At 42.8% G+C, this 27,530-nt stretch overlaps 3 protein-coding genes and 1 long non-coding RNA gene across 5 annotated transcripts in view; 1 reads left to right on the top strand and 3 right to left on the bottom strand.

Annotated features, from left to right (window-relative positions):
* pkn1a (protein kinase N1a) overlaps nucleotides 1-9,702 on the bottom strand; it is a 49,763-nt gene extending 40,061 nt beyond the window's left edge. Inside the window, exons 1-2 of the mRNA XM_054779183.1 lie at nucleotides 9,355-9,702; nucleotides 9,149-9,253 (exon numbers count right to left, since the gene is read on the bottom strand). Coding sequence (XP_054635158.1) covers nucleotides 9,149-9,169 — 21 coding nt within the window. The 5' untranslated portion in view covers nucleotides 9,170-9,253; nucleotides 9,355-9,702. The remainder of the gene's footprint in view (nucleotides 1-9,148; nucleotides 9,254-9,354) is intronic.
* An 851-nt stretch (nucleotides 9,703-10,553) lies between these two features.
* Nucleotides 10,554-14,686, bottom strand: LOC129182851 (uncharacterized). Its single transcript, XR_008570702.1, has 3 exons — nucleotides 14,627-14,686; nucleotides 12,958-13,109; nucleotides 10,554-10,879 (listed from the first exon to the last, which is right to left on the bottom strand). It is a non-coding gene; the product is annotated as an uncharacterized LOC129182851 (long non-coding RNA).
* c6h19orf67 (chromosome 6 C19orf67 homolog) lies at nucleotides 14,005-17,371 on the top strand. Of its 2 annotated transcripts, none has more exons than XM_054779439.1 (8): nucleotides 14,005-14,154; nucleotides 14,341-14,429; nucleotides 14,766-14,844; nucleotides 14,921-15,044; nucleotides 15,379-15,488; nucleotides 15,603-15,776; nucleotides 15,840-15,989; nucleotides 16,925-17,371. In XM_054779439.1, the coding sequence occupies exons 2-8, from the start codon at nucleotides 14,357-14,359 to the stop codon at nucleotides 17,046-17,048; spliced, it is 834 nt and encodes a 277-aa protein (XP_054635414.1). In that variant the 5' UTR covers nucleotides 14,005-14,154; nucleotides 14,341-14,356; the 3' UTR covers nucleotides 17,049-17,371. The 2 variants fall into 2 exon arrangements, with proteins under 2 accessions (XP_054635414.1, XP_054635413.1); XM_054779438.1 differs by having other exon boundaries at nucleotides 14,043-14,238.
* An 82-nt stretch (nucleotides 17,372-17,453) lies between these two features.
* prr36a (proline rich 36a) overlaps nucleotides 17,454-27,530 on the bottom strand; it is a 28,864-nt gene continuing 18,787 nt past the window's right edge. Inside the window, exons 4-6 of the mRNA XM_054779537.1 lie at nucleotides 26,521-26,786; nucleotides 23,994-26,444; nucleotides 17,454-21,958 (exon numbers count right to left, since the gene is read on the bottom strand). Of these exons, the coding sequence (XP_054635512.1) occupies nucleotides 20,979-21,958; nucleotides 23,994-26,444; nucleotides 26,521-26,786 (3,697 nt within the window). The 3' untranslated portion in view covers nucleotides 17,454-20,978. The remainder of the gene's footprint in view (nucleotides 21,959-23,993; nucleotides 26,445-26,520; nucleotides 26,787-27,530) is intronic.

Here is a 27,530-nt window from a genome sequence, read left to right on the forward strand (position 1 = left end):
ACTCCAACTCACAAATGACATGATTCTACAACTCAATAACAAAAACAGACACTTATGTTTCTTATTTCAAAACAATGTGATCAAAAACATGCCATTATTGTATTTGTCAATTCCAAGCTATTGTGTTTGTTCTGTGCAAAACCGCTTGCTCACAGTGTAACCTGATCCGCACATGTTGACATGAGGGAATCTTTGTGGAGTTTTCCTTAACCTCTGTAGCCCAGTTATATCTGAGAAGTCACACCCTCACACACAAACATGCACACCACAAATACAGACAGACCCAATTTGCTCTAAATACGTCTGCATATATTTTAAAGGTAGCATAACTGATGACAAGAAGATACCTCTTATTATGATGCAAGGCACTTTCACACGACTATAATGCTATCTTCAGGTACTATGTGTTACAACTATTTGATAAGTTATCCATATTTATCCTACAAGTGTTGTTTGTAGGGCGAACAAGTCTTTTCCTTCTAATTATCCCTCAGCAGAGAATAGCTCTTGAGGTTCAACCCAGATGGGAAAACAAGGGGGCCATCTGAGAGGGAGGGGAGGAGGAAGGCAACAGCTGTAGTTTGGACAGAAGGAAGGAGAATGAGGGGGAGAAAAACAGGGAGGGTGTACAATAACATTGGGGAAACATGTTGGATTACTTTATACCCATAACCAGACATTCAAAAGACACCTCTGTCTGTAAACTACATTTCAGCATCGTCGCATATGAAATAGCTGAATGTCGTAGACGAGTGATTTTGTTGTTGCATCGTCTCTTTGCAGCTAGACTTTGCAATAAAGCACAAACACTACTTTATGTCAACAGGCCTGGAAAGTCTACAGTTTCCCTTTTTGGATAATAAAAAAGCAGACAAACACCAGCTGGAATGGAGAGTTGTTTGTTCTTGTCCCAGTGGTGCATTTAAAAGCAGTCTGAGAAACAGGTGGCAGAAGAACGTTACTGATGACTTTCCGCATCTCTGCTCCAACGATGTACCATCTCTGATACTTTTCTTATTCATTTCACATGTGTCGTACAAACTTTTTGGGAATTAAATATTTATCTTCCCTCTGACGTTCTACTTTATTGAGACATTTTGATCATATTTTTAAAAAGGACTTAGCTATCCATCCATTTCCTATACCACTTATCCTGATGAGCTGGAGCCTATCCCAGCTGACTCTGGGCGAAAGGCACCCTGGACCTCATATTCTGTTTAAATAAAAAATAAAAAGTTCTGATCACTGCTTCCGTGACATGTCACAAATCCTGTAAAGCTGATCGCCATGATCATCTTCAGTTGTTCAGCTTTCTGGCAGAGAGAGAGTTAACGTTTAAATAGCACGGTAGCAATGGGGCTGGGATCAATGCATATGGCCAAGGGGCCATGGGCACTGCCATAATGAGGAAAGGTTAAGGGTCAAGGCATGTCAGGGTGCAAGACTGCTGATGTTGACAAGTTAAGCCGGCTTCGTGCAAGAAGGAAAATTAGGAAATCACTGCAGTTTTATGGCAATGAATGAAAGACTTACAGAGATGTATGGACACCTTCATTGGCATGTGTGAGGAAGCAATAGCAATAAGTGTTCGTGTTATGGAAGAGTCAATACTAGCATAAATCTATTTGCTGCAGTAGATCCTCTACCTCATAATACTAAGTGGTGTAGTGGGGAAAGGAGGGGGTCATTTCTGTGAGGTCACGTGAATTACAAGATGTTTTCACAGGGTGAACAAGAGACAAATGAGCAGTTAGAGCTCATGCCAACAATGACGTGAGAACACGGGTTAACAAGAGCAAGAAGATTTTTACAATTCTGAACACAACATGACGCCCGGACAGAAGTGGGGTTTGCTTAGCTGGTTAGTGAGGGTGTGGTCGCCAACCGCCTCACCAAAGGATGTGGGAAATGAACTTACAGTGAACTGAATGTGATCTAGGTTGCGAGTGTCAGACAATACATGCCATTGTACTGGCGAGGCTGCAGAGCGCCGTCGGCATCGGCATAATGCCCTTTAGTGACTCTACCCTCCACCCTCGGGGGCCGAGGCCACGCGAGCTTCAGAGGAACTGCACTTTCGCCTTGATTTCAACTCAACATGTCTCTGTTATGAAAGAGCTCAAGTCTTCAGTAGCAGGGAGCACCATGTACAGTATGTACATGATTTGGACTTCACTGGTCAGTACACCTTTGGTACAATGGATGGTTCCTCGATCAAGCTTTTACAAGCTTTTTGCTGTGATTTTTAAAAATATGCACATAGCTAATTGTGTTGCCACACACACAATACATTTGCTGACAGCCAGACAAAACAAAGCATGCAGTCAGTCAAAGAGATGATATGAGGAAGCACTCGTGTGTTTGTAAGTATAGAAAAAAGGGTTTGGGAAACGACATCACACGGTAGCGAGTACACGGTCCTGTTTGACTAGATGTCTGACATTAAAATGGATGCGAGTAACATTTCACTGTGTGTCTTCAGGTACTACACTGTCTCTGAATACTCTGCTTTGGACTGTGCATGCATGCCTGCAAGGAAGTGCTGAGGGGAAAAAAAACAACTACGTGCGTATCAGTCTACTTATGTCATGGCATTGCCTTGTAAGGAGTACTCTTGCACATTCCTGGAGGATTTTATATCTGTGTGAACATAGACCATACAAAAGCATGACACATGAGACAAAACGGCCACAGATCCATCAGCATAGTGTACTCATCAACATTTATGAGGATGTGTGATGCAGTGGGGCTTCTACTGGGTGTTTAATAGTGCCTTCCTGTAGGGCAAACAAATAACACAATACGCCATGGGAACTCTGGAGCCAGAGAGGGTGTTAAACCAGAAATACGAATGGTAAATTGTGTAACCCTGTGTTTTGACTAATGAAGGGATTTAGTAAATGATACTGTTGCTGCGTTGATACAAGCATGCATTATATTTTCTTCTCAGAAACCGGATTTGTCTTAATTTTAGTTTTTATGTAGTCTAATCTTTCAAAGGCATATCCACATGAACATGGGTATTTTTATTTTGGCCTTACGTCAAAAATTGTTGAACTGATTTTAGCAACTTCTAGAAACCTTGGTGCTGATTTTTAATCATTTATCACAGTGAAAGGTCTGGTCTCCTTCAGACAGCAGACATACAGTCATGTGAAAAAATGATGACAGGGTGTGCTAATTTTGCATGTTTCTGTGAGACATCTCTTCTAATTCTGAAGCGCTGCGCTGCACAGCACAACAGGTGAAAACTTGGACTCTGTTGCCTGTGCTATTATTTTTTCTGACAAATACACAAATACACTGACAAATATTTTTGCACATACACCTGAGTCGCAAACTGTAATGAAATTACATCCATCAATGTACATAGAAACTCTACTGTGTTGCCTTTAGACCCCACAGCATCAAAGCTAATGTGAGGAGTGTTTCAAGTGGAAGTCATTCGACATGAAGCTTTTGAAAGCCATTTGATAACAGCAAAGCACATCAGAGGCGTAATTAAACACAGACAAACTCAGTCTCATTTTACTACCCACACATTACACATGCTCTGCTCATGAGTTCCTGATGCAAATAAAAACAAAGAAAGCCCTCATTAGCTCCTGCAGAAAAACCTCCCTACCCTCAAGTCATGGACGAATTGGTCAACCATGGAGAGATGAATCTGACAAATGTGCTGGTCTACAAAGACCGACTTCTACCAAGTTACACAGATCAGTACAGTCGTCCCTTGCCACATCGCGCTTCAAATTTCACGGCTTTGCTCTATCATGGTTTTTCAAAAATACATTAATTTATAAACCATGCTGTTTCGTGGTTGAATATGGCCTATTATTAGGCAAGGCAAGCTGAATTATAGAGCAAAAGCACAACACATAGGGTAATTCAGACAAAAGGCTAGTCAAAAAACTATTCATATTTAAGCAAATGTTATTTATTTTTTTTACCTAAATTCAGCATTTTCAAACATAAAAATAGCTAAATGAACTAAAATACAAATATAAGGCATTAAGAAGACCACCCGACTCCCGCCACACTCAAGAAGAAAACGCATCACCACCGTGCAAACATGTCCAATTGTGGCGGAATCTCATCACAAACACTCCTAAACATGTCGGAACGGTGGCGAAAAACCTTGAAAACTCCTCTGTTACAGAGCGTGAATGGAAGCTAGCGGTGTTAGCTTAGTTTAGCAGAGTGTGCTAGTGTGTGTGTGCGCCACTCAGGTTGGATGGGTATATTTTCACCGTATTGTGTTTAAATGTAAGGACCATTTTACAATGTCCACTGACGACGTGCAGGTTGTGAGTGAAAAAAGACAAGAGGCACGTTTATTCTTGCACCCAGCTCGTATCAACCATCAAATGCCATTCTCAACACACACAAAAAACACTTCCGGCCTTCAAAATAAGAGCGCTCATCGTTACACTTATCTAATTTTGTAAACAAAATAAAGGTGTTATAACAATATCTTACATTAACCCATTGACTGCCAGCCATGTTCAGAGCAGAGAGCTCCATACTGCCAGAGTTTTTGGGAATTTTTGCTGAACTTTCAAGACCCACAGAATACTGAGTTTTAGGACTACATAAACATTGAAACTATCTACAAAACTTTAGACTCTCTTCTTTCATCAGAAAAAAAATGTATGTTTTTAGCCTTTTTGGGTCTTTAGACATTGGTGGTAGACCATAGGGTAGTTTCAACAAAAACACCAGATTTTGACCAAAAAACAGAGAAAACGAGCTTTTTCTGCAGAGAAGCAAATTCAAGCAGAGTGATGGTTAGGTCTGCTGGATGAATCCCTGCTGCTGACCTATCCAGACGCCAGCCACTCGTCAGAAGAATCAGGTTCGGGTTCTGACTCATCCGTCTCTGAACTGCTTTCGGTGTCAGGCTCCGGTGTCGCGCCACATGGCTCAGCAACGCTAACCACTAGCTTGTTGCTTCGGCTGCTATTGTCAACTGCATTTGTGTCTACATCACCTACATAACCTCTGTCACCTCTATCATTCGTGATCACGTCACTACTAAAGGAAGATCCACCGCCAGACAAGCTCTGTGACAGTGTTAGCTGCCTGTATTTTTTGCATGATTGCTGCATGTGTTTCGACATTTTCCTCTCTCAGCCCACAATCCGTCTTCTTCATAGACAATCTGTCGCTGCCGGTTGGAGGAAAAGAGAACTGTTGCACCCTACTGGGACAGAAATACATTGCCTACAAGTCAGAAATTCACACACAAGATGAATAAGACTTTGATTGTAGCACAAGTGAGAAAAATGGTTGACTTTGCAGTCAACCATTCTTTTTTGAAAAGAAGTCTATAGACGTCTTTGGCATTGAAAGAGTTAATAACGCGATTTGAATTACATCTGTGACTACATCTTCCTTAATCACGAACACGGGCATTACAGTTTGCTTTTTTGTAGCAATGTGTGCTGAGGCTGACATCCATTTCTGAATTACTAGACAAAATGGGCCAATGATGCATCAATAAATGTAAGGATTTTTGTATTTATTAACGGACATTTTATTTACTAACTCAAATAACACACACTCTCTATGCTGGTAAAATAAGTGGAAAAGGTAAAAAAAATTTAATTCTAAAAAATTTAAATGGAAAAAATGGAATCTAAGCAAAAAATAAAACGGATTTCATAGGGCCCTAAAAGAGTTTGTTTAAACAAAAAAGTCATATATACTAAATCACACCACAAATAGATCTATAACCATGCCATGACTTTTATTGAATTAGGGACCTGACTCACAGAGGTTTGTTACAAAAGCCAAATAATATTGATGGTCATGCTGTATAATCCATCCATCCATCCATCCATTTTCCTCTACTTATTAGGGTCCTGGTCGTGGGAGAAGCAGTCTCAGTAGGGAAGCCTAGACTTCCCGGTACCCGGCCACCTCCTCCAGCTCCACTGGGAAGATACCAAGGCGTCCCCAGGCCAGCTGTGAGACATAATCCCTCCAGCGTGTCCTAGGTCTGCCCCGGGGCCTTCTCCTGGCTGGCCATGCCCGGAACACCTCACCAGGGAGGCATCTGGACTAGATGCCCGAGCCACCTAAACTGGCTCCTTTCGATGTGAATGAGCAGCGGCTGTACTCTGAGCTCCTCCCAGATGACTGAGCACCTCACCCTATCTCTTGGGGTGAGTCCAGCCACCCTAAAGAGGAAACTCATTTCAGCCGCTTGTCTCTGCAATCTCGTTCTTTCGGTCACAACCCAAAGCTCATGACCATAGGTGAGGGTGGGCATAGATCGACCGGTAAATTTAGAGCTTTGCCTTCCGGCTCAGCTCTCTCTTCACCACGACGGTCCGGTACAGTGACTGCATTCCTGCAGACGCTGCACCGATCCGCCTATCGACCTCACGCTCCAACCTTCCCTCACTCGTGAACAACACCCCGAGATACTTGAACTCTCAACCTGGGGAGGTATTGCTGAAATATTGCTGATTTTTGATTATACATACCGTATAATAAAAAAAGTAAATTCAGCAATACTTTGGTTGCATTATTTTTATTGCAAGAAGTCATTAACTATAACAGAAAAGATGACTGTCGGTGGTGAGGAAAGTTGTGTTTAAACACTTAACTGAGCACCTTGAACCTTGCTATATTATGCCTAATCACCACGACATTGTGAACAGAGCTATAACCCAGATGCTTATAGAAGTAAATGGGTTCTTTTTTGTCATACCTACTGTTGTTGTTCTCTCTTCGCGTAATATCACTTGATCAGGCCTTTTCTAACATTCCACACTACAAAATAAACAATAAAAGTATGTATGATTCATGTTGATATCGGATTTGGGAAACCCCTAGTTGCAACCCCACAATGAAACATCAATTTGCACTTCTGAAATGTCATTGTGTTGGAGAGCAAAGCTCAGTGGAATTTCCATATCTACTGTAATTCCCCAATGTGAGCCCTCCTGTCAGACGGATACCTAAATGTGAAGAGGCCTTTTTGATGTCAACGTTGAAAGCTTATGAAGCATGATAGTATTCCCGGTAAAATGCTAAGTAAGTCGACTCTACTCATAAAAAGGCAAGTGGGAATGGTCATGTAAAGTGTTGTCTAATAACAAACACCACTATTGTGCCTGCCTTTGCTCCCACAATCACCACACAAAACATTGGAATGACCGGCGTCGTCCACCCAAGGTACCCACATTTTAGCAACAACAGTATTATGATGAAGGTGACTTAACCCAAAATTAACTCTGCGTCCACCCCAGAAAAGCACAACTGTCCAACCCTAAATTATTAATAAGAGACAAACTATTTCACCATCAACTGAAAAACACGCTAACTGGGGCAGACGCTAACTGAGGTTCCACTGTAATTGCTTTGCTTGCAAATACTTAATTACTCAACAATGTACAGGGCAATGTATTAGGGCCATCAAGGTTCCATAAAAGACAAATACTAGTTACCTAGCTAGCTAGTTGTTAGCTGGTTACAGAGATAGTTAATGACTGTCACTAGGCTACGTACCTGGAACGCAATCGGTGCCGCGAGCAAATTTTTACAACAGCGCTTCTGCGACGTCATGTGCTGTGGTACTTATTTTTTAAATGTATGGACATAAATGGTCAATAACCATACTTCATATACATTGGCGCATAAATTACCCAAGTTTCGGGTTAGAAAAGGAGTAACCCAGGGGTAATATTTGGTTCGTTTTTAAACACCAGAATAAGAGCATATTCCGTTTTTTCAAAAGGGTTATTGGTGTTTACATGACCATTCGCAACCGGGTCATTGCTAATATTCCGGTTATGGTAGGGTTATTTGACTGCATGTAAACATAGCCTATGTAATATATTGGGAGGTTATTATTATATGAGTGACTTTTGTTAAAATGCTTAGTTAGCATGCAGATGTTTCTATCGTCTTATGACATCCACCAAGACGTAAAAACTTACGTAGCGCAGACATAAAGGTCATATCTGGTTATGTATAACATACCGTACATAAGTAAATAGAATAAAACACATAACATGCAGTGATATTTCAATGTAAACAACCATGAGCAGAGTGCAATGATGGATTAAGCTAGAGTGTTTTTTCAAAACGAAGAAATACCATCCATCCAAACACATCTTCCTAGCAAATGCTTTTGTGTGTATTTTTTCAGTGGCAAAAAAAAAAACTTAAAATAATTTATGGAACAAAGAAAAGAGGGCTTATAAGTTGTCCACTTGCACCATGGATATGAGATACGAAAAAAATGATCGATTATGTTGTAATTTCTAAAATTTCTATCTTAAAAACGTTTTTGGGAGTTATTTTGGGGGGTGCGTATAGTACTTGCCATGAAATAGATTGACGGATGCCGTAGATTACACATGCCTAACATGTGACTGCCGAAAAATAGGCCAACTGCACATTCGTTGAACCCAGGTGAACCGATCGCATTCGGGGTACGTATTGCATAGTGACAATGCTAAGGACAGAGGCATATAGACAAATAGACATGGCTAAGGGCCGTAATAAGAGGGTTGCTTCTTTGTTGGTATCAAGTTAATTATACGGTAAACAAATCCAATCTTTTTATCATTTTTAAAATCCATAAAATAGAGTAATAAACAAATTGCTGAACTTACATTTCAACTGAGATGGTAGCAGCTTTGTTTAAGAATACTTAATCCTGACAACAAACCCACCATTTCTATTTGGTAAAGGCTGATATCTATAGTTTAATCTATAAAACTAAATAAATATTGTTTATATGGTCTTAACTCATGTCTCTGTTGTATGAAATTAGATTGTGGTGTGGTGGTCAGAAGACCTTTTCAGCATTTCAGAAATGTTTTGACTTTCCAGTTTTCTTGAATACACACAATCTACACAGACAACTGTCTCATGGCCAGCACAGCAATGGCACATTGTACTGTATAGGTCAAGACTCGTTGCAAAATTGAAGTATCTGTTGTTTTTCTTTAACCTAAACACTAACAATGAATTTGATATTTAGAATCATGCAGGGTGATATTACCAAATTAAAATATGGGGTACCATTGCTTTTTAAATTAATATTCAGACTTTGATGTGTGTATTTAAAATGTGCATCACCAAAAGCAAGGGTTTCAGGCAAATCAAACCCCACCATTCGTGAACTTACTTGTATTGAGTCGTTGGCCATCGCGGTCCCTGTCGCCGTGTTCGAACAGCCGGACGACCTGTGCTCGTGTCGGGGTTTGTCCCCCTCGTCAATGGGCCGTCACCCCTTCGAAACAATAGCACACAAAGATGGATGTCTCAACTTTGTCCAAACAGCCTGTTGACACAAAGGCGGTGAGGAGGTAATCCTCGTTTGGGTGGACCCACCCTTGTCCGTTTTACCGAGCTTCCCTCTGACACTGTGTTAAAAAACCAGACATAAGAACGTGTTCACTCCGTCTCGCGTTCAATCATCCAAACCGCACCACAATGGCAGCTACAACAATGAAACCCCCGGTTAAAATAACGCCCCCAGCGGTGCCTCAGTCTAGTCCTGCCGCTGAAAAAGTCACATCCACGGCGGGTATTCGCTGAAAATAGCAAAAGAAAGACGACCGCTTGCTCTGTGCGTGTGTGTGCGTGCTTGCTAGCGCCGGTATTGGTAACATCCGTAAACCGCCAACACGCCTCGCTCTCCCAGGCGCTTCCCGTGTCACGTGACACACAGGACACCGCCTGTCAGTGCGTGAATGAGCGTGCGCGCGGCTGTTAAAACACGCCGGTTTGGTTTTTACATTTTCAGAACGAACACACACACACGCTCACAGTACAATAACGCACACGACGGTTATGCGGTAAACAACGTGTACGTGTGTGTGTGTTCAACACTGCCTGGCCATTCATTGGAGCCGGGCAAGGCGCGCGGCCGGGTGAGTCACATGACGTGTGGTTGTCAAGTCAACCGTAACGTGTGATGTCAACCAACTGTTTAAGAATGGACAGCACTATCATCAGAGCGTGTGGTAATTCTTGATGAATTGCTAAATTAATTTACATTGTCAATTTCTCTTGGAGATAAAAAAAAAGTATCTATCTATCGTTAATCGTCTGTAAATAAACGTTTTGCTGTTCCAACTGCTACCATTTAGCTAGCACTGAGTGTCAAGTCAGATTAACTCCGTTTATATCCTCCAAGAGTTTCATTTTATGTTGGCTAAAAAGATATACTGTATTTCCATTTGCATGCTGTACTTGTGCATGAACATAAAAACATGTAAAAAGATATATGGGACAATACTAAAGAAATGAAACTTAGATATACTTTAGAGCAGTCAGTGTGCAGCTTGGAAAGTACAGGTGCCACTCAATAAAATAGAATATGATGAAAGTTGATTTATTTCAGTAATTTCATTCAAAAAGTGAAACTTGTATGTTATATACATTCATTACACACAGACTGATATATTTCAAATGTTTCTTTTAATTTTGATGACTATAACTGAAAACTAATGAAAATCCCAAATTCAGTATCTCAGAAAATTAGAATATTAGTTAGGACCAATAAAAAAAGGATTCTAGAAATGTTCAACTGAAAAGTCTGAACATGAAAAGCATGAACATGCACAGCACTCCAGGCTCCTTTTGCCTGAATTACTGCAGCAACACGGCGTGGCATGGAGGCGATCAGTCTGTGGCACTCCTCAGGTGTTGTGAGAGCCCAGGTTGCTGTGATATTGGCCTTCAGCTCTTCTGCATTGTTGGGTCTGGCGTATCGCATTTTGCTCTTGACAATACCCCGTAGATTTTCTATGAGGTTTTGGTCAGGCGAGTTTGCTGGCCAATTAAGGACAGGGATACCACGGCCCTTAAAGCAGGTACTGGTAGTTTTGGCACTGTGTGCAGGTGCCAAGTCCTGTTGGAAAATGAAATCTGCATTTTCATAAAGTTGGTCAGCAGCGGGAAGCATGAAGTGCTCTAAAACTTCCCGGTAGATGGCTGCGCTGACCTTGGACCTCAGAAAACACAGTGGACCAACACCAACAGATGACATGGCACCCCAAACCATCACATCACTTTGGAAATCAAGGTCCCAGTGTCTGGAGGAAGACAGGAGAGGCACAGAATCCACGTTGCGTGAGGTCCAGTGTAAGGTTTCTACAGTCAGTGATGGTTTGGGGTGCCATGTCATCTGCTGGCGTTGGTCCACTGTGTTTTCCAAGGTCCAACACTTGTGGAATTGATTCTTTTGAAACTCACAGAGCTTAAGTCTCATGTAGTATGCTAAATTCTCTTGTGACATCTTGCATTCGGATGTTTAGAGACTTTAGAGACCTATTTTTCCCGAAAATGTTGGTTAGCTTCAGAATAATACGACTTCAGGCAAATTTTGATTTGGAGGTTTTACTGTATTTGGATGTATTATACTGTCAATGAATTATTTGTTATTAGTGTATTGTGATGTCATCACTATACTCGGTACAAGTGCATCCATCCATCGTCTATACAGCTTGTCCTCATTAGGGTCAAAGTAAGTCAAGGAAGAGGAAGGGGTACACCCTGGGCTGGTCACCAGGACACTTATAGACAAACAACCACTCACACTCATGAACAATTTAGTGTTTCCAATTAGCGTTCATGTTTTTGAGTTGTGGGAGGAAGCCAGAATACCAGGAAAACACAGGGAGTACACGGGGCAGACATGCAAACTCCACAAAGAGATGTCCAAACTCGGATGTCCTGACTGTGAGGCTGACTACAATGCGAGTGCATGCAAGAAAGATAACCACCATGGGACAAAGTCTGTTGTGCTAAAGACAAAAACACAAAAGAAGACAGTGTAATAAAAAAGGGGAAAGACTGTATCATAGGGCTACAGAAGGTGATGAACAGAGTGATATTTGCATAACTGATTTGCATCAACAACAACCGTCTGCCCCGAAGGAGTCCTGAGAGCAGGACCTCCGAACCACATTTCCTGATGATTACTGGCAACTAGTATTGCGGTTGGTTCACTCTTCCTCAATTTGTGCAAGACATGGCCTGCTGCAGTGTGAAGTGGTACAGAAAATTTAATTTAAAATTGTCTCGGCTCTATCCCAATATGACTGATGTGTGTAAACAATCTCCAGCCGATCATTCTCACATGTTTTGGTTTTGTCCCAAATCTTGTCAGAAATCTTTAACACACTTAATATAGCATATAGATCCGATATCTTCCCGGAGACTTTTTTGGCTTTGTTTGGTGCCCCCTTGCAACCAAATGCATCTGAATCCATGCAAATGGTCCTCACGTTTGTCACCCTGCTGGCTAGATGACCCATACTTCTCAACTGGAAACCTCCTCAGCCTCTTTCACATAGCAGGTGGATAAGGGAGGTTTTACTTTCCATTAAACTTGAGTAGATGAGATTTTTCCTCAATTGCTCCATGAGCGCATTTGAAAAGATGTGGGGTACCTCTTTTAAATCATACTTAATGTTTGACCTCTCTGGCTGACTGTGACAACTACGCCCCCCGTTTTTCAACTGGTCGTAAGATTTTGATCAGGAGTGTGTATATATTTTATGTGTGTATGTGCCATTGTCATTTATTTTGTTGGCTGTGCGCCGTTTGTAATGTCCCTGTGCGTGGGGGTGAACTTGTGCAGAGGTAAAAAAAAGCAAGAAAAATGCAATTCGGGAAGTAGCTTTTCAATTTCACTCGTGCTGCCACCTGTGAAATGAAAAAACGCACCACAACGATGTAGAGCAATTTATAGTATCTCACAAAAATGAGCACACTCCTCACATTTCTGCAAATAATGTGCCTTTTCACGGGACAACACCAGGGGTGTCACAAGATCTCGCAGATATTAAAACATGACATGATTTCTCTGTCTCGCGGGCGCTAGGATTGGGACGATAATAAATTAATTAATCACACAATAAATAAAAATGAACGATAATTTATATATTGCCATGTGCATGCATGTCTGTTTTCCTCGTCTCGTACCTCCAAACAGCCAGGAAGAGGATTCACTCTGTGCACCTTGGCGTGTTCCACAGAACGGCATGAACGGAGTGATCTCACCGCCTTTCGTAGACCCAATGTCGTGCATCGTCTCGTCTTGTGAGCTGAGAGTCTTGTGACACCCCGAGACAGCACTAAAGAAAATACAGTCAGCCGGGAGATGTTTACACATTTTTGCACATGGCCACAGATTTAACAGGATTTGTTAATCGGTCTTACAGTAACTCATTTATTTTCTATACCACTTGTTCTCATTAAGGTCACGGGTGAGCTGGAGCCTATGCCAGCTGACTTTGGGCAAAGACAATATAATTGTCAGTCCAGTGTCAGGCCAGACCAAGCAGGTAACTATCTTAGCGAAAGTACAAAGCAAACCACTGCTGGAGGTAGCCAAGCAGGGAACAAAATTACGACAAACAAGTAAGAATACATGAGGCAGGGCGGTGCAGGGAACAATCTGGCGATGACTGAACCAAACAGCACAGCTTAAGAGGTGAGTAATTGCCTGCAGGTGTGTACCCGTAGCTCCTGCCTTGCGGGTCAGCAGTGTGCTGCAAGAGACGCAGACAAGCGGCAGCAGAGCACCAAAACAGCACATGACAAAAATATTATTATTATATCATTTAACATACAAATTTTAGTGGAAAAAAATACTCAAACTGAAAGTTCGAAGCCGCAATAGCATCCAGTATATGTAGTAACTACTACAGTATAGGCTATAGTATAGTACTACAGTATATAGCTGGAGAGTACTAGTACCAGTACTGGTATAATACATCATATAGAGAACGTTAACTGTACAGTATATCTGTTTGGTCTAAGTGTATGTTTATATGTTAATGTATTCTATTTTGTATCAACACATGTACTGTACCTCAATATTTTTGTTTTTTATATATATACTTTTACAAAAAGGATTTTTTATGTTTCAGAGAAAAAGAAAAACACTTGTGCTTTTAATTGTAGAGCAACTATATGTTACTGATTTATTAAATTTTCTGCCACTGACCCTTGACCTATCAACCTGCCAATAGTTAGCTTGTGAGCTGCCAGCTGCCAGCTATCCATCATACGCACTTTCTATACCGCTCGTCCTGAGTTGCAACTAGCTAAAAACTAATAATAGCGGCAGCAACCTTAAAAGTAATTGTATTGTTTTGTAGTAATTCGGCTATAAATGTAAGTATACATTAAGTAGATAGTAGTTGTTTACTTAGAAGATTTTTTTTTAAATTTGGTCAGTTTCATCGATTGTTATCGTTCGTAAGTTGTTCACGAGCACTATAGGCAGTTAGCTTTGCCATTAGTCTTGTGCGAGACGCCCTGTTCCTTACATTTTTTGTATTTTTCGTTCTTCTTCTTAAGAACTTCAGCCAACACGATGGACGCTAAATCGGTTAAGGTGATTAACCCTCTGCCAGGACAGTCGGTCCAAACTAGGCAGTGGATGAAAGGTGAGTGGGCGTCCAAATTAAAACTACAGGTGTGGAGATGACGATAGATGAGGCGTCCCACTCATTTACTAAACATACATGTTTGTGATTTCTATTAAAAGATTACGTTTTCAAACAGTGCGGTTTTACAGGCGAGTGCTATATGTGATAAATAATAGCACAAATACCCTCAAAATAACAACATTTACAGCAATTACCGACGTCCAGAGGCTCTGGATACTAGTGAGGAAGTGGCGCCCCCGTGTGCTCAGTCATTGTCCAGCAGCTGTGATTGTGAGGCCTGCTTGCGAGTCAGGAGCATCCCGTCCACACCTAGTGTCAACCCTCCCTTAACAGGTATGATCCAGTCCCTGCAGCTGCAGGTCCAGTTTTTCCACAGCAAAGCAGTTGAACTGTACTATCATATTATCAAAAGGTAAGGTCTTAAATATATTACATAAAATATACAGTAACACTGTTTTTTTTTTTTAAATTCATACAATCTGTTGCAGTCACGTGACAGGAGAAAGTGGACTTGTGGCAGCCTCAGTGAGGAGTTTCATCTACGCCTGTCAGCCTTTCTTTAATTTCCTGGAATCCACAGCCCGGAATAAGCTGTTACCTTATGACATCATGGTACTCCCACACACAAAACATAGCCTATTTTACTGCAGCGGCAGCACAGTAGTGTTGTGCCTCACAGTCATGAAAGCTGCGTTTCAGCCTCCGTGTGGGGTTTGCATATTTTCTCTGTGCTTTTCCCGAGGTAATTGAACAGTCTAAATTGTCCACAAGTGTGAATGGTTGTTTGTCTATACTGCATTTGCCCTGTAAGTGACTGGTGGCCAGTCTAAGGAGATGTTGAGAAGAAATATAGAGAATGGATGATGCGTCCACTTTATATTACGAGCCATAAGTCACAGTGCAGACATGTTTATACAGTACTGTGAATATCTCTGTGTGTGTTTAGCATGTGCAGCTGTTGCAGATCTCTCAGCAGCTGTGTGACGCTTTGGAACATCTGGTGTTGAGCTTGGCCAGCCACAGTCTTCTCAGTTTGGAAGAAATTGAGCCCGATAAGTAAACACATCTCAAATCACTATGGATATGTTAATTCATTTGGGAAAATAAATACTAATGATCAAATCAGGTGTCAGTCATTTGTGTGCTACAGTCTCTTCTCTGTGTCCTCAGTCTTTCTCACTTCTGCATCGGCCAAACTCGGCTGGGCCAACGAAGGCTGACCATGTTCCTCTACTGTAAGCCAGCACCGTACCTGGCGGGGGTCGCCACCGGCCTGTTCAAACGCATGCGATGGAACGTGGAGAGAACCGCTTACAGTGCCGAGAAGGACCCTGAGACAGAGTAGTGAGTCTTCCTTTTATTTCCTAATTGATTTCTTTCCATAAACGCCATTATTATTTTTTTAAGCTACTTCCTGTGCTACGAGGACATTCCCAACCCATACGCAGACTTGGGTGTAGACGTGGTCAGCTGTGATTCCAGTGTGTTGCGGATGTGGTCCATTGGTCAGTGGGTGCAGGTGAAGCCTGATGTCAACACAGAGGACATCTCTGACTGGTATTGTTACACACTCTGCACATCTGCTACATACTACATATCAGTTCCAGGGTCAAACTGTTGCCATCATACAGGACAGTCATCCCTTGTTTATCACGGTTAATTCATTCCAGACCCAACCAATATAATTCCGTTGCAAAGTAGGATGGAATAATTTTGTAGTTAGCATAGAAGAGTTTACGACCTTCTATATAAGGTATTTAACATTATTAGGGTCTTATAGACATGAAATAACACCCCATGTACTAACCGTGTGAGGACACATGGTGTACGCTCATCTAACATGCAAATCTACTTCATTCAAGAAGGGTACAAAGAAGTTAAATGAAACTTAAATACAGTAAATTAAGTACTCACCCATAACTGATGCAGAGGGGGATGACTGTGTGCGTGCGTGGGAGGCGAGTCTCTAAACACGAAACACATGCTAATCGTTCTTCAGGTATCACTGCTGAATGTGTTGTTACTTGAGCAATACTGTGTGAGATGTGCGTGGATAGAGATGTTTACTGCTTTGTCATCACTGGTACCCTTCTGTGGTGGTGTCGCAAAAAAAAGTCCAAGAAAAAGCACAACACACTTGTGGCGCTAGAACGAGAGACCGAAAGGCAGCAGCTTGTACCATCAGACTAATCTAACGGCTGATCAGGCATTTACTTGGGGTGTCGCCAATGTGATACTGATATCAGGCCGATATCAGCAAAAAAGAGATTATCTCAGCATGCATCTAAAATCTCTGATATCAGCACTCCGATACAAGCAGTCCATTCCTGACGCCGCTCAAGCACTTCTATCCAGCCCTGCTTGGATAGAACCCATGTGATCACAACAACAGTGTTTGCTAACAAAGCAGCAAGGAGCAGGAGCGACGTTGAAGTTCGAGAAGGCTCACAATCAACTCAGATGAGTTGAGTCTTTTTTCTTTTTTGCTTTAGGATCACATGTGATGTTCCTCAAGCTGCCTTCAACAAGTTGTTGTTTCTGGGCAGCAAAGAGCCATCGAGCTGCATAGCCACAGATCACCTGATGCAGATGCTCATGTCCCAGCAGGATGAGTAAAACCCACGCTGTTATTTTGCACTGAATCGGCACACCCTGCTTCGTGATACGGGCCCTGTCCCAGTGGTTGCCTTGTGCCTGTTTTAACTATACCAACGTTGCCTTTTAAGTGTTGTGTGTTTTCGGACAAACTTTGTTCACTCTTTAAGCCAGTTGGATTTACCAAATGATTTTTTTTTTCATGCCACAATCTCGTGGTTTGTTCCATTTGCAAGCATTTGTCGTATAGAAAATTAGTATAGTATGTGTGTAAATTATTCATATTTGTTTTATTGTCCTCAATGTTTCAAAATGTAACTACTCATTTTCTAAGGGTTTGTAAATGTTTCAGTTTTAAAGTTTTTATTGTTTAAAAAAAAAAAGTTCCTGAGTAATTATTTTAAAAAAACATTTATTTACATCAAACCTCATGTTGAAGCAATTACCCACAATAACAGATTTACAGCCTTCAGAATAATGACAAATACATGCAGCCCAATGCCTTGTCATTTTTAAACATTCAATTGATATTACAACACATCATCCTTCAGTTCACAGTCAGTCAATCAATTCAAACTCCGAATGGGAGATGCTAATTATGAATTAACTTCATTCTCTCCAGGTGGAAAAAAAGCCAATTTCCCCACAGCACCTATAATACCGTATTAACACCCTACATTCATTCCAGTTCATATAAAACAGAAAGCAACATTTACAGACAAACCAAAAATTTAAAGCGCATTTTCCCCTTCATGAAAGTAACCATTCTTTAATTAAATGAAATAAATAAATCCAGCCCTGATATGCATTCAGATGTGCTGGAATGCAAACATACAGTAAAAGAAAAGCTTGATTCTAAGCTGCTACACATCATTGCTGATACAAAACTAGTTATTTGGAACAAGTAAAAAAAAAAAAAAAAACAGTACTTAAGAGCTCAGCAAGGGGCTTCTTTTAATTGTGATTGATTTAATGACAGTAAGTATGAACTGACTCACTAGGTAGAGCAGCCACATTTAAAAACATCCTCTACTACCAAAAGGCATTTGAAAATCCACAGGATGTGAGAAGGGCTACAGTGTGGTGGACTACAACTATACATTGATAGTTTTGTGACCCATTTAGTCTTCTAACATTGTTGCAATGGTCACATGTGATGGAACACACAGAAGCGCCCATCTCACGCTTGCCAATATGAGGCCATCTTCATACTTGTAAAAAGGACTACATTCACTAGCACACCGACGAACAAACACAGCTGACAAATAACAGATGAATCATAAAACCTTTGCCAAAGTCCAACAGGCTTCATTTTAGAAAGGGCCACAAATGAAACGAGAAATTCCAAAATTACAAGTTGGATTTTGTCGAGATTTTTTGAAGAAAAAAAGTTGTAAATTTACATAGTCATAATATTGTAAGAAAAAGTTGTAATGGTTTGTGAACAAATTTGCATTTTTCTTTTTAAAGTAAACAGTCGTATTACTACTTGCATTAAAAAAAAAAACATTTTTAAGAATGAATGCGAACATTCTCCACAGATCAGCAGACCTTCCATATATTAAATGGAGCAAAAGCACTGGATAGATGGTTGAAGAAACCAAACAAAAAGAGGGGGCTATTACAACTTGATTACACCAAAATTTTGATTTTTTTTTTTCTTGGGATATTATGACTTCTTTGTACTTCTTTTATGTGATCCCAATTTCATTCTCACTAAATTACATCTTTTAAAATTACATATTTAACACCCTAGGTGAATTAAAAATTTAAAAACGCTGTCTGCAAGTTACGCAGTGCACTTGAACACCTCATGATGTGAACAGCATGAGTAGGCGCGGTACATGGCTTCAAGTCAAATGTCTGAAGGGGTGCAAGACGGTGAAAAGTTTGGGAACCGTGGTTTAACAGCTTTATAGGTTCAACTTCTCACTTTTTTTTCCCTTTCAAAATGACTTTTGTGTAAAATGACAACTTCTTGTACAATTAAATGTAAAACTTTTCTTCTAGTATTAGGACTTCTTGTAATTACAACTTCAAGACAAAACTTTTTAATAATACTCGTTTTAATAATACCAAATTGTACACCTGGATAGACACCACCTTGCATTATTCATTAAAAATGTGCAACATTAACTAAATAGACGGTTCCGTCTATATCTACAGTATGTGTTCTAAATGAGTTAACTATCCATTTATTTTCTACAATACTTGTCCTCATTAGGGTCGAGGGTGAGCTGGAGCCTATCCTAGCTGAATTGGGCGAGAGACGGGGTACAGCCTGGACGGGTCACCACTCAGAGGAGAGTTAAGTAATCATTAGATAATCCAAACATGGAAACCAAACCTAAGTGGTGAAGGCAACAATCACAATGTATGGCAATAGAAAGGAATTCCAATGACATCATCACATTGGAAGGGCAATGTTAAGGTTTCCCAGGTGGATGACATCATCACTCCTATCAGCGGCATTGAACAACATATATCCTAGTATGTTTAAGGACACAATTAAGCTACTAAATAAAAACTGATTAGCGCCTGGTTGAAATGTATCAATGGGAAATACTTCATATCATATGGACATATATACGTACACACACACACACACACACACACCATGATACTGACCTTTGGTGAGGGGGGAAACGTAAAAGTCGGTGCTTGCAATGTTGCATGTAAAATAAAAAGCTCAGTCATGTCATCTCCAGTGTATTTACTCTCTTCAAATAGATGGCGAACCACTTCAACAATGGAACGTTACAGCAAACTTCCATTTGTGTGTTTCCATGGCTCAGATTTGGCATAAAGGGATGGGTCCACCTGGTTTTACAGTGTTGTGCGTATGACTTCAGATGTACACTTACGGACTACAGCATTATGCACACCTGCACACTGAATGAGATCCAATACGGGCTGGTGTTTGTGATGCGATTCCGCCACGATTGAGCGGTCCGCCGAGGAAATAATTCCCCACACAAACGTTCCTTCTCCTCATGATGACAGCTATTCATTCACATTGTGTCAATTTCCGCGAGATTCCATTAATAAGACTCCGGGGTTTTCTTCCATATTCACAGGGATTAACGTCTTTTTACACTTGCATGACAAATGTTCAAAATGAGAAGCGTGAGCACATCCATGACATGAATCACTTCCCCGTTTGCGCATTCATCATGAAAAGTTATTGTTCTGCGTTAAAATAAACAGTGGTTAACTTCTTTTTACACTTTAACAAATGTGTTCAATTCGAGGTGTGTGAGGCGCATTTGTGTCACCAATCACATTCCCATTTGTGCTTTCATCATTTAAATTCAAATCGGAGTTATGATTGTGTTAAAACAGCGCTTGACGGCTTTTTACACTTGTATGACAAGTGGCAATTACATTTTTGTGTGTGCACATCAACGACACAAATCATCTTCCCATTCTTTTGTCAAAAGGTAAGATTTGGGTTATGTGTCAACAAGTGACTAATTGCACTTATGACAAGACAAATATTAAAAATTGGAAGTGTGAGACGCATCTATGACATTAATCACATTCCTATGAGCGCTTTCGTCCTTCAAGACTTTAGCATTTAACTTTTTGAGAATGAACAGCGGTTAACTTCTTTTTCCACTTGTGACAGGCAGTTGCGGCGGTCACTTCAAACGTCGTCTGTACATTGCTTTGCACTTAAATGTTCCAATAATGCGTTTGACTGGAACAGATGTACCATTTCCATGACTTGCTATGTCTCATAGATTGTCGACCTGTATTGTTAAATGAAGCGTCAATCAAAGCTGAGCAGAATTTTGCTGCAGCTTGTTGGACCTCATTAGGTCGTGCAGGTGTACCCAATGTGTTCAGCGTGTGGAAGTTCCATTTGAAGCCATGTTTGTCGACTGATTTCATGAGCATTTTGTCGTCACATCTACAGCACCAGGATTCTGGATACTTGAGAAGCACATACTAGTGATGTGTCTCCAGCTCCACCACAGTCCAGTCCCCCTGCGGGGAGCTGCCGGCGGTTTCTGGGGAGAAACTACTCACAGAGGTGACCGTCGCCGAGGGTGGTGTGATGGGAGGCAGGAGGCTGGGCCACAGGCTGCTCTCCAAGGGGCTCAGGGTGCCTCCGGCGCCCCCTGGCAGCAGCAGCAGGGAGGAGCAGCCGTCTCTGTTCAGCAACAAGGTCTGATTGATCAGCTGCTGCACGATGTCCACTTTCTTGCCCCAGTCCAGGTCCAAGGGGGGCGGGCGCTCTGAGGAGTCTGGCGGGCAAGGCGAGGAGTGGTCTCCGTTGTGGGAGGTGGTGCCGACTGTTTGGGGTAAGTCTGGGTGGGACGAGTAGTCGCCGTTTGGCGTCATCCTTTTTTGACAGTCACAAGTGTTCTCATCCACTCTCTCGCCTGTCTTTAGCTCCGCGAGTTCATCCTCACTGTCATCGTCGTCACTGTTCTCCAGAGCTTCGTAGATGGTGCACAGGCCTGAGGAAGGGGACACCACAGTCTGACCTTTAGACGACTGCTCCAGTTCTTGTTGCCACTGCATGATCTGCTGCCTTTGCTTCAGCTCGTCTTGTTGCTGCTGCAGCTGCAACTCCAGCTCCCTCCTCTTCATGTCCTCGTCCTCCTCTGCCTCTTCACGCACCTCGTTCCTTTTTATTTCCTCCTCCGCCTCGTCTTTTTTCCTCCTCTGCTCCTCCTCCTCCCTCCTCTTCCTCTCCTGCTCGGCCCCCTCCAGAGGTCTGCTCTGCTGCTCCCTGCGCTGCTGCATCTCCAGCAGCTGCTTCTGGTGCTGCTCCAGCCGGCGAAGCTGGGGACTGAGTGCCTGCTGCCCGCCGCTCCTGGGCGGGAGGTCGGCGCAGGTCAGCCGCGGAGGTGCGACGTGAGATTCGGCATGAGGTCTGGCGTGTGCCATGTGATGGCGGCGATGAGGCGGCGCGGTGAGGCCTGTGTGTGCAAAGGAAGCGGGGGAAGAAGGGTTACGCCAAGCAGTGCAGTGTGAGTGCAAGCCAAAAGGGGTGAAGAAAAACTGGCTGTGGTCCTTTAAGAGTGAAGAAAGCAGTGTGAGGAAAACAGCCATCCTAATTTAAAAGGGAGTGAGTACAACTGAGAAAACAGTGCAGAAAATGGCAACCCGGGGGTGGTGAGGTGACTGGGGTGAGAGCAAAAATGTGCATACTTGCCCCACCCAAATGAATATGTACACCCACAAAACCAAGGGGCTTGTCGACAAAATAAAATGAAATAAAAGGCAGCCAACTTCCTGTATATGCAATCTCTTTCAAGCTGAAACACGATCACCAGTGATCTCAATAAGACATGCAAGAACTCTCCATGCATTTGCGTACATGAACCAGCATGGCAATAAAATAGCTTGGCTTTAAAGACATTTTATGGAAACCTAAGCAGGGCTCAATAAAGAGTTGCTTAAAGTGCACAGGGCAAAGTAGGTTAAAACAATAGCAGATGAAGTCCAAGAGCCAAGCTATTCAGCAGAGCATATAACAGAAATGAGATGAAAATCAAGTCGTTATGCAAGTGTCATGCTCTTCTGTGCAGTACAAGTCTTTCTTCAAAACACCACACCTAGCGTGCCAACCAGCAAGGGTAGTCTTGTTAAACAAACGTCTTTGTTGCTGGTAGCACCGCTGTTGGATCCATTGGAGAGAAGGTCAGGTCGTCAACTCTTCAGGGAGGGAAGTTTTGTGCATCGGGTTCACAAAAAAGATAAGTCCGTCAACTGTAAAATCTTTGTGACAACATCAATAGGTGACCGTGACGGAGCTCGGAGGCCGGCTGACTGAGGGCCACATACCAAAAAAATGAAGAATATGATAGTAGGTTTTTATATGATATTCTTCCATTTTTGACTTGATTACAAGCTAAAACCAACGCAATGTAGGTCAAATCATGCCAAAAATATTAGCTAGCTTTATTGTTATGGCTGACACAACAAACAGTAATTCTGATATGAGGCTGTGGCTGCCAGTTTGCACAGTTCTATACCTTCCACTTAGCATTTTGAGGACACAAGTACATTCTAGGACCGCTAGTTTGAAAGAGGTGTGAAAGAAGCCATTTCTGTCAGTCCATCTAAAAAGGACACCTCAAAAGACCTACTGCTTAGAACAATTCCCTCACATCTCTTCCCCCAAAGACTGTCTCATTCCACGGGAAGAGTGGCTCCTAACAAGCTGTTTCGCCAACATTCAGGTGAATGAGCTAATGTTATGCAGGTCGGTCATTCACCCGCCACGCCGGGCCACAATAACGAGCACCACCCTATTGTGCCACCCCCTAGGGGACACACCCGCCAGGGACATAAATAGGGAGACTCCACACCTAAAAATGTAAAACTGAAGAAGCCTTTTGGATTAAAGGTAAAACATCTTCAACAGACAAGAGTAGAACCGCAACAATTAATTGATGAATCAAAAATGAGCTGTGCCCTGCATAGGACAACTATTTCCAGAAATGCTGGCTCAAGAAGTAACTCTTGACTGATCTGTCATCAGTTTTAATAAAACCGTACAATGAGTATAAATCATTAAAATAATGTATCTTTATTTCAAGTTTAATTTCTCAAAAGACTGACAGACATACAACGATATACAGTTTAAAGTGCAGGAAAAAAAAATACAATCAAGACATGTTAGTGTATGATTCATTTGCTTCATATTTTTAAACAAGTCTCACCACATTTGTTGTATAGGCTTTCAATGGCCATGTTTCCATCTTTAAGTGCCGCACCAGTCAGTCATGCAAGGTCAGGAGCCGATTAATATTAATAATAATAATAATAATAATTGCACATACAGAAATTCCAGCCATATAATGGAACTCTTATATCATTGGGAATGCCATTAAAAAAAACTATTATTTCTAACTCATCCCTTTTTGCTCTCAGTTATCACCACCCCCACAGATGTTAGGACACACACTGACGACGCCACAGAAGAGGGGTGTGTTGACTATACATTACCTGCAAAAGAGTTGTCAGTCTTTTCACAGATAGAATAGTAGGGAGGATGCTCATCTTCCACCTTTTCTTCCAACTGCTGCAAAGCGCTCTGAGTTGGTGAGGGAGCAGGCGCTTCCTCTGACCTTTGCACTTCCTCAGTGGACTCCACTTCCTGTTTACTGCACTTGATGTACTGCTGTTCCGCGAGGCTGGGCTGGGTGGGTTGGGACAGCTCCTTGGACTCCTCGGGCAGCTCCTCCAGAGAGAAGATGCCAGGGCTCTTGATGCAGCTCTCACCTGTGGACTGGGCGTTGGAGGCTGTGGTCACAGAGTCGAAGCCGTAGGACGCCAGCGAGGTAGCTGAAGGCGGGGTCACGTCGTCAGTCAGACCAGCCATCTCCGATTCCTCTGCTTCTTCTACGGTGGAGAGGCAACATTGGGCTTTAGGCTGGCTCTCAAAGTTTAAGTTCTGTTGAAAGACTGCTGGAGTCTCTAAGGAATCGTCCAGCAGTGCTTCCCCCTCAGTGTCGCTGGCTTCATCCTCAGTTACGGAGGACGAGGAAGGGTTGGAAGTGAGCGCAGTTACCACCCCTCGTAGAATTTCATCTGCTGGCATGGTCTGTGCCTTAATCTGCTGGTGTCTCCTCTCCACCAGGTCTGGCTGGGGAGAGGTCACCAGGAGCTGTGTGTCTTGAAGTTGGGGTTCCTCTGGAGATCCGCTTTCACTGCTCACCATGCCTGCAGGGAGTGGAGCCAAAGCCTGCAGGGGCTCCGCAATACCCTGATGGCCCTCATCCTTGTCGGAGGAATGAGTAGGGGCTTCTGGGTTTTCAGGAACACAAGGATCAGAATTTATTTCAAGCCAGGCCTGAGCTGGAGATTGGGATGGCGTCTCTGAGTCTTCTTGCAATGGGTCTACCAAAGGGCTGACTGCAGCTTCCACATGGCTAGGCTGGGCAACTGCTTCAGGGAGCTGCTGTAGTTGACCGTGTTCTTCCCAGGGATCTGCAAACGGGTTGGGTCGGTCCCACTGAGCACCCGGGGCCGAGGGAAGCTGAGGAGGAGGAGGGAGCGGGGCCAACCTGTTCAAGTTGTCCAGCCTTTCGTCCTCTGCAAAGTCATCTTCATCGGCGTTCCCGTAGCTTTCCAGACCGCTCTCAGTTACCCCCTCGCTTGCCATCTCCACGTCCTCATCTTCCTCCTCGTCATCCACATCATTGTCATGCCTGAGTCTCTGTAGCTCGTCCGTGCGCTCCGAGCCCACGTCCATGTCGCACACTCTATCGTCATCATCGTCGTCATCCTCCTCAAAGTCATTCACAGGTATGTCAGGAACCTTTTCCAAGTCAGGTGAGCTCACAGAGGCTCCCTCCATGTCTATGGCTCCTTTAAGGCTACCATCTCCAAGATCGTCTATACTCTCAGTGCCCTCCAAGACGCCTGGAGCACTGAACTCTGACGCCCCCTGTTGGCTGCCGCTCAGAGAGTCTAACTCAGAAAGGAAGGCGCCACCTGCCTTCCAAGTAGAGCCTCCTGCTACTCCTGCTGATCCGGGATGTGAATCCGATGTGGGCTGCGTAGTGCCGCTCATTTCAGACACAGAAACAGGTTGGCTTGCCTCCTTTTCTTCTTCATCTTCATCATAGTTCAGAGTTAACACCAAAGCGACTGATTTTGCAGCCGTTGACACAGCTTCAGACATTGTGGGGTTTTGGTCGGCCAACACATCAAGAGGCTCACTGCTGATCTCTGGTAGTGATGGAAGCTCCACAGGGGGTGGGACCTGCTCCTGCTGTGATGAATGAGCATTGCTTTTGCATTGTTCCTCAGGCTGAGAGACTTCAGGCAAGCCTGTAGTGACTGGGCTGTGTGGAGAAGAGGAAGCAGCTGGATGACTCTGAGCAGTCACATGAGGCAGCTCCTCTAGTGTGGAGTCCTCAGCTGAGGCTTGGGGCAGGACTTCCTCTGGCAGAGGGACAGCTGTGGATTGTTTTTGGGGTAAAGTTACATAAAAATGTATGTTTATTTGTTCTTGTCTAGCAGGTTGTACCGCTCTACCAGTGCCCTGCTGTCCCTGTGCAGAAGGAGCACAGTTTGAAGCTTTCGTCTTTCTGACGGCAGGGAAAGGAGACACTGCCTGAGTGGGTTTGTTTCCATGTTTTGACAGCATGGTGCTGCTCTTTGTGGATTTGTTGGCAGGAGAGCCAGGTGGAGTTCTTCCCAGGAGAGGTTTGCTGGCTGCTTGAAACTTGGGAGCAGCAACACCAGAATTCTTTGTTGGACCAGGTTTTGCATGTTGACTTTTAGTCTGACACACCTTAGGATCTGCTTTTTTGGGCACAGCGACCCATTTTGAGGCAGAAGTGGGCTTTCCGGTGGTTGTAGGTTTGGAGGATTCAGGTTTTTTGGCGGCAGCTGACATGAGAGCAGCTGGCCTTTTTGCAGCTGCAGCGGAAGGCGGTCGAGCAACATCTGGTGCAACACAAACATCCATCATTAATGATCATATAATAATAATAATTATTATTATTATAATATTTCCCCTTACCTTTCTTGGCAGCAGCAGATGGGTCAGGCTGTGTTGCAGTGGTCCTGCCAGTAGAGGGCACTGTGGTAACTCTAGATGCAGCTGTTCTGGTGCCAGAACTGTTCAGTGGCCTGGATGCTACATTGTTTCCCACCCTGGTTGTAGATGATGCTGTGCGTGATCCTGAGGGAGCTGTTTTTGCAGTGTTGGTCGGTCTGGTTGCAACAGTGCTACCCAGCCTGGATGCAGATGCTGCCGCCTGAGATGTTGACGGGGCTGTAGCAGGCCTGGAGACACAGGAAATAAGCGGAGGATGATAAGAACAAGTTTACTGTGAGTCAAGTGCAATGTCTGCATGCAGTGGCCACTCCCAGAATGATAATTTGTTTCTCCACGATAACATCAAGTGTACCAAGAGACAATAGTTTATAATCACCATTGCTGTCTGATGGAAAACATAAGTTCACAATTGACTTTTTAACATAAGTGTTTTTGCTGCATGTACTGTCAAGCATGTATCAGTCAATGATAATGCGTCTTTAAAGTATCTCCATTTGCTGCCACAGCTGTCCATTTAACACTTACTTTTGCTTTAGGCCACACTTGCCCCATTCGCTCCGACTTCTTAATGCAGTACACATAACAGTGATAGCTGTGAAAAGATAGAGCTGTCTAATAACTTTGCATTATGTTTTCATTAAATACTTCAAAATTATATTTCATCGCTCCTGAGAGGAAAAAAAGCAATATCATTAAGATTCATGCATTATTCACTGAGAAATTAACAGCATTGTGAAACACCTTGCATGTTTAAACATTTTTTTAAATGTCTTGGTTTCACAATTGTGACCAGTTTTAGAGCAGAACGTGCGTTCTTCCTAGCCCCACCCCTCCACTTAGCATAATGGAAGTAGGTTAAGCAGTTTTTGCATAATCCTGCCAAATCAGGGGGGAATAAGGCAGTTTTTTCCCCAAAACATTTTCGCTTTTTCTTGTTATACTGTCTGTTTTTAATTTTTACAATGTGCCGT

The sequence above is a fragment of the Dunckerocampus dactyliophorus genome, chromosome 6 (assembly GCF_027744805.1).
Source record: "Dunckerocampus dactyliophorus isolate RoL2022-P2 chromosome 6, RoL_Ddac_1.1, whole genome shotgun sequence".
Taxonomy (NCBI): domain Eukaryota; kingdom Metazoa; phylum Chordata; class Actinopteri; order Syngnathiformes; family Syngnathidae; genus Dunckerocampus; species Dunckerocampus dactyliophorus.

What these genes read in the sequence shown, in the direction of transcription:
- c6h19orf67 (XM_054779439.1), top strand. Translation starts at nt 14,357, where the DNA reads ATGGACGCTAAATCGGTTAAGGTGATTAACCCTCTGCCAGGACAGTCG. An exon ending in TACTATCATATTATCAAAAG is followed by an intron (nt 14,845 to 14,920) that starts GTAAGGTCTTAA and finishes AATCTGTTGCAG; the next exon opens with TCACGTGACAGGAGAAAGTG. An exon ending in GAAGAAATTGAGCCCGATAA is followed by an intron (nt 15,489 to 15,602) that starts GTAAACACATCT and finishes CTGTGTCCTCAG; the next exon opens with TCTTTCTCACTTCTGCATCG.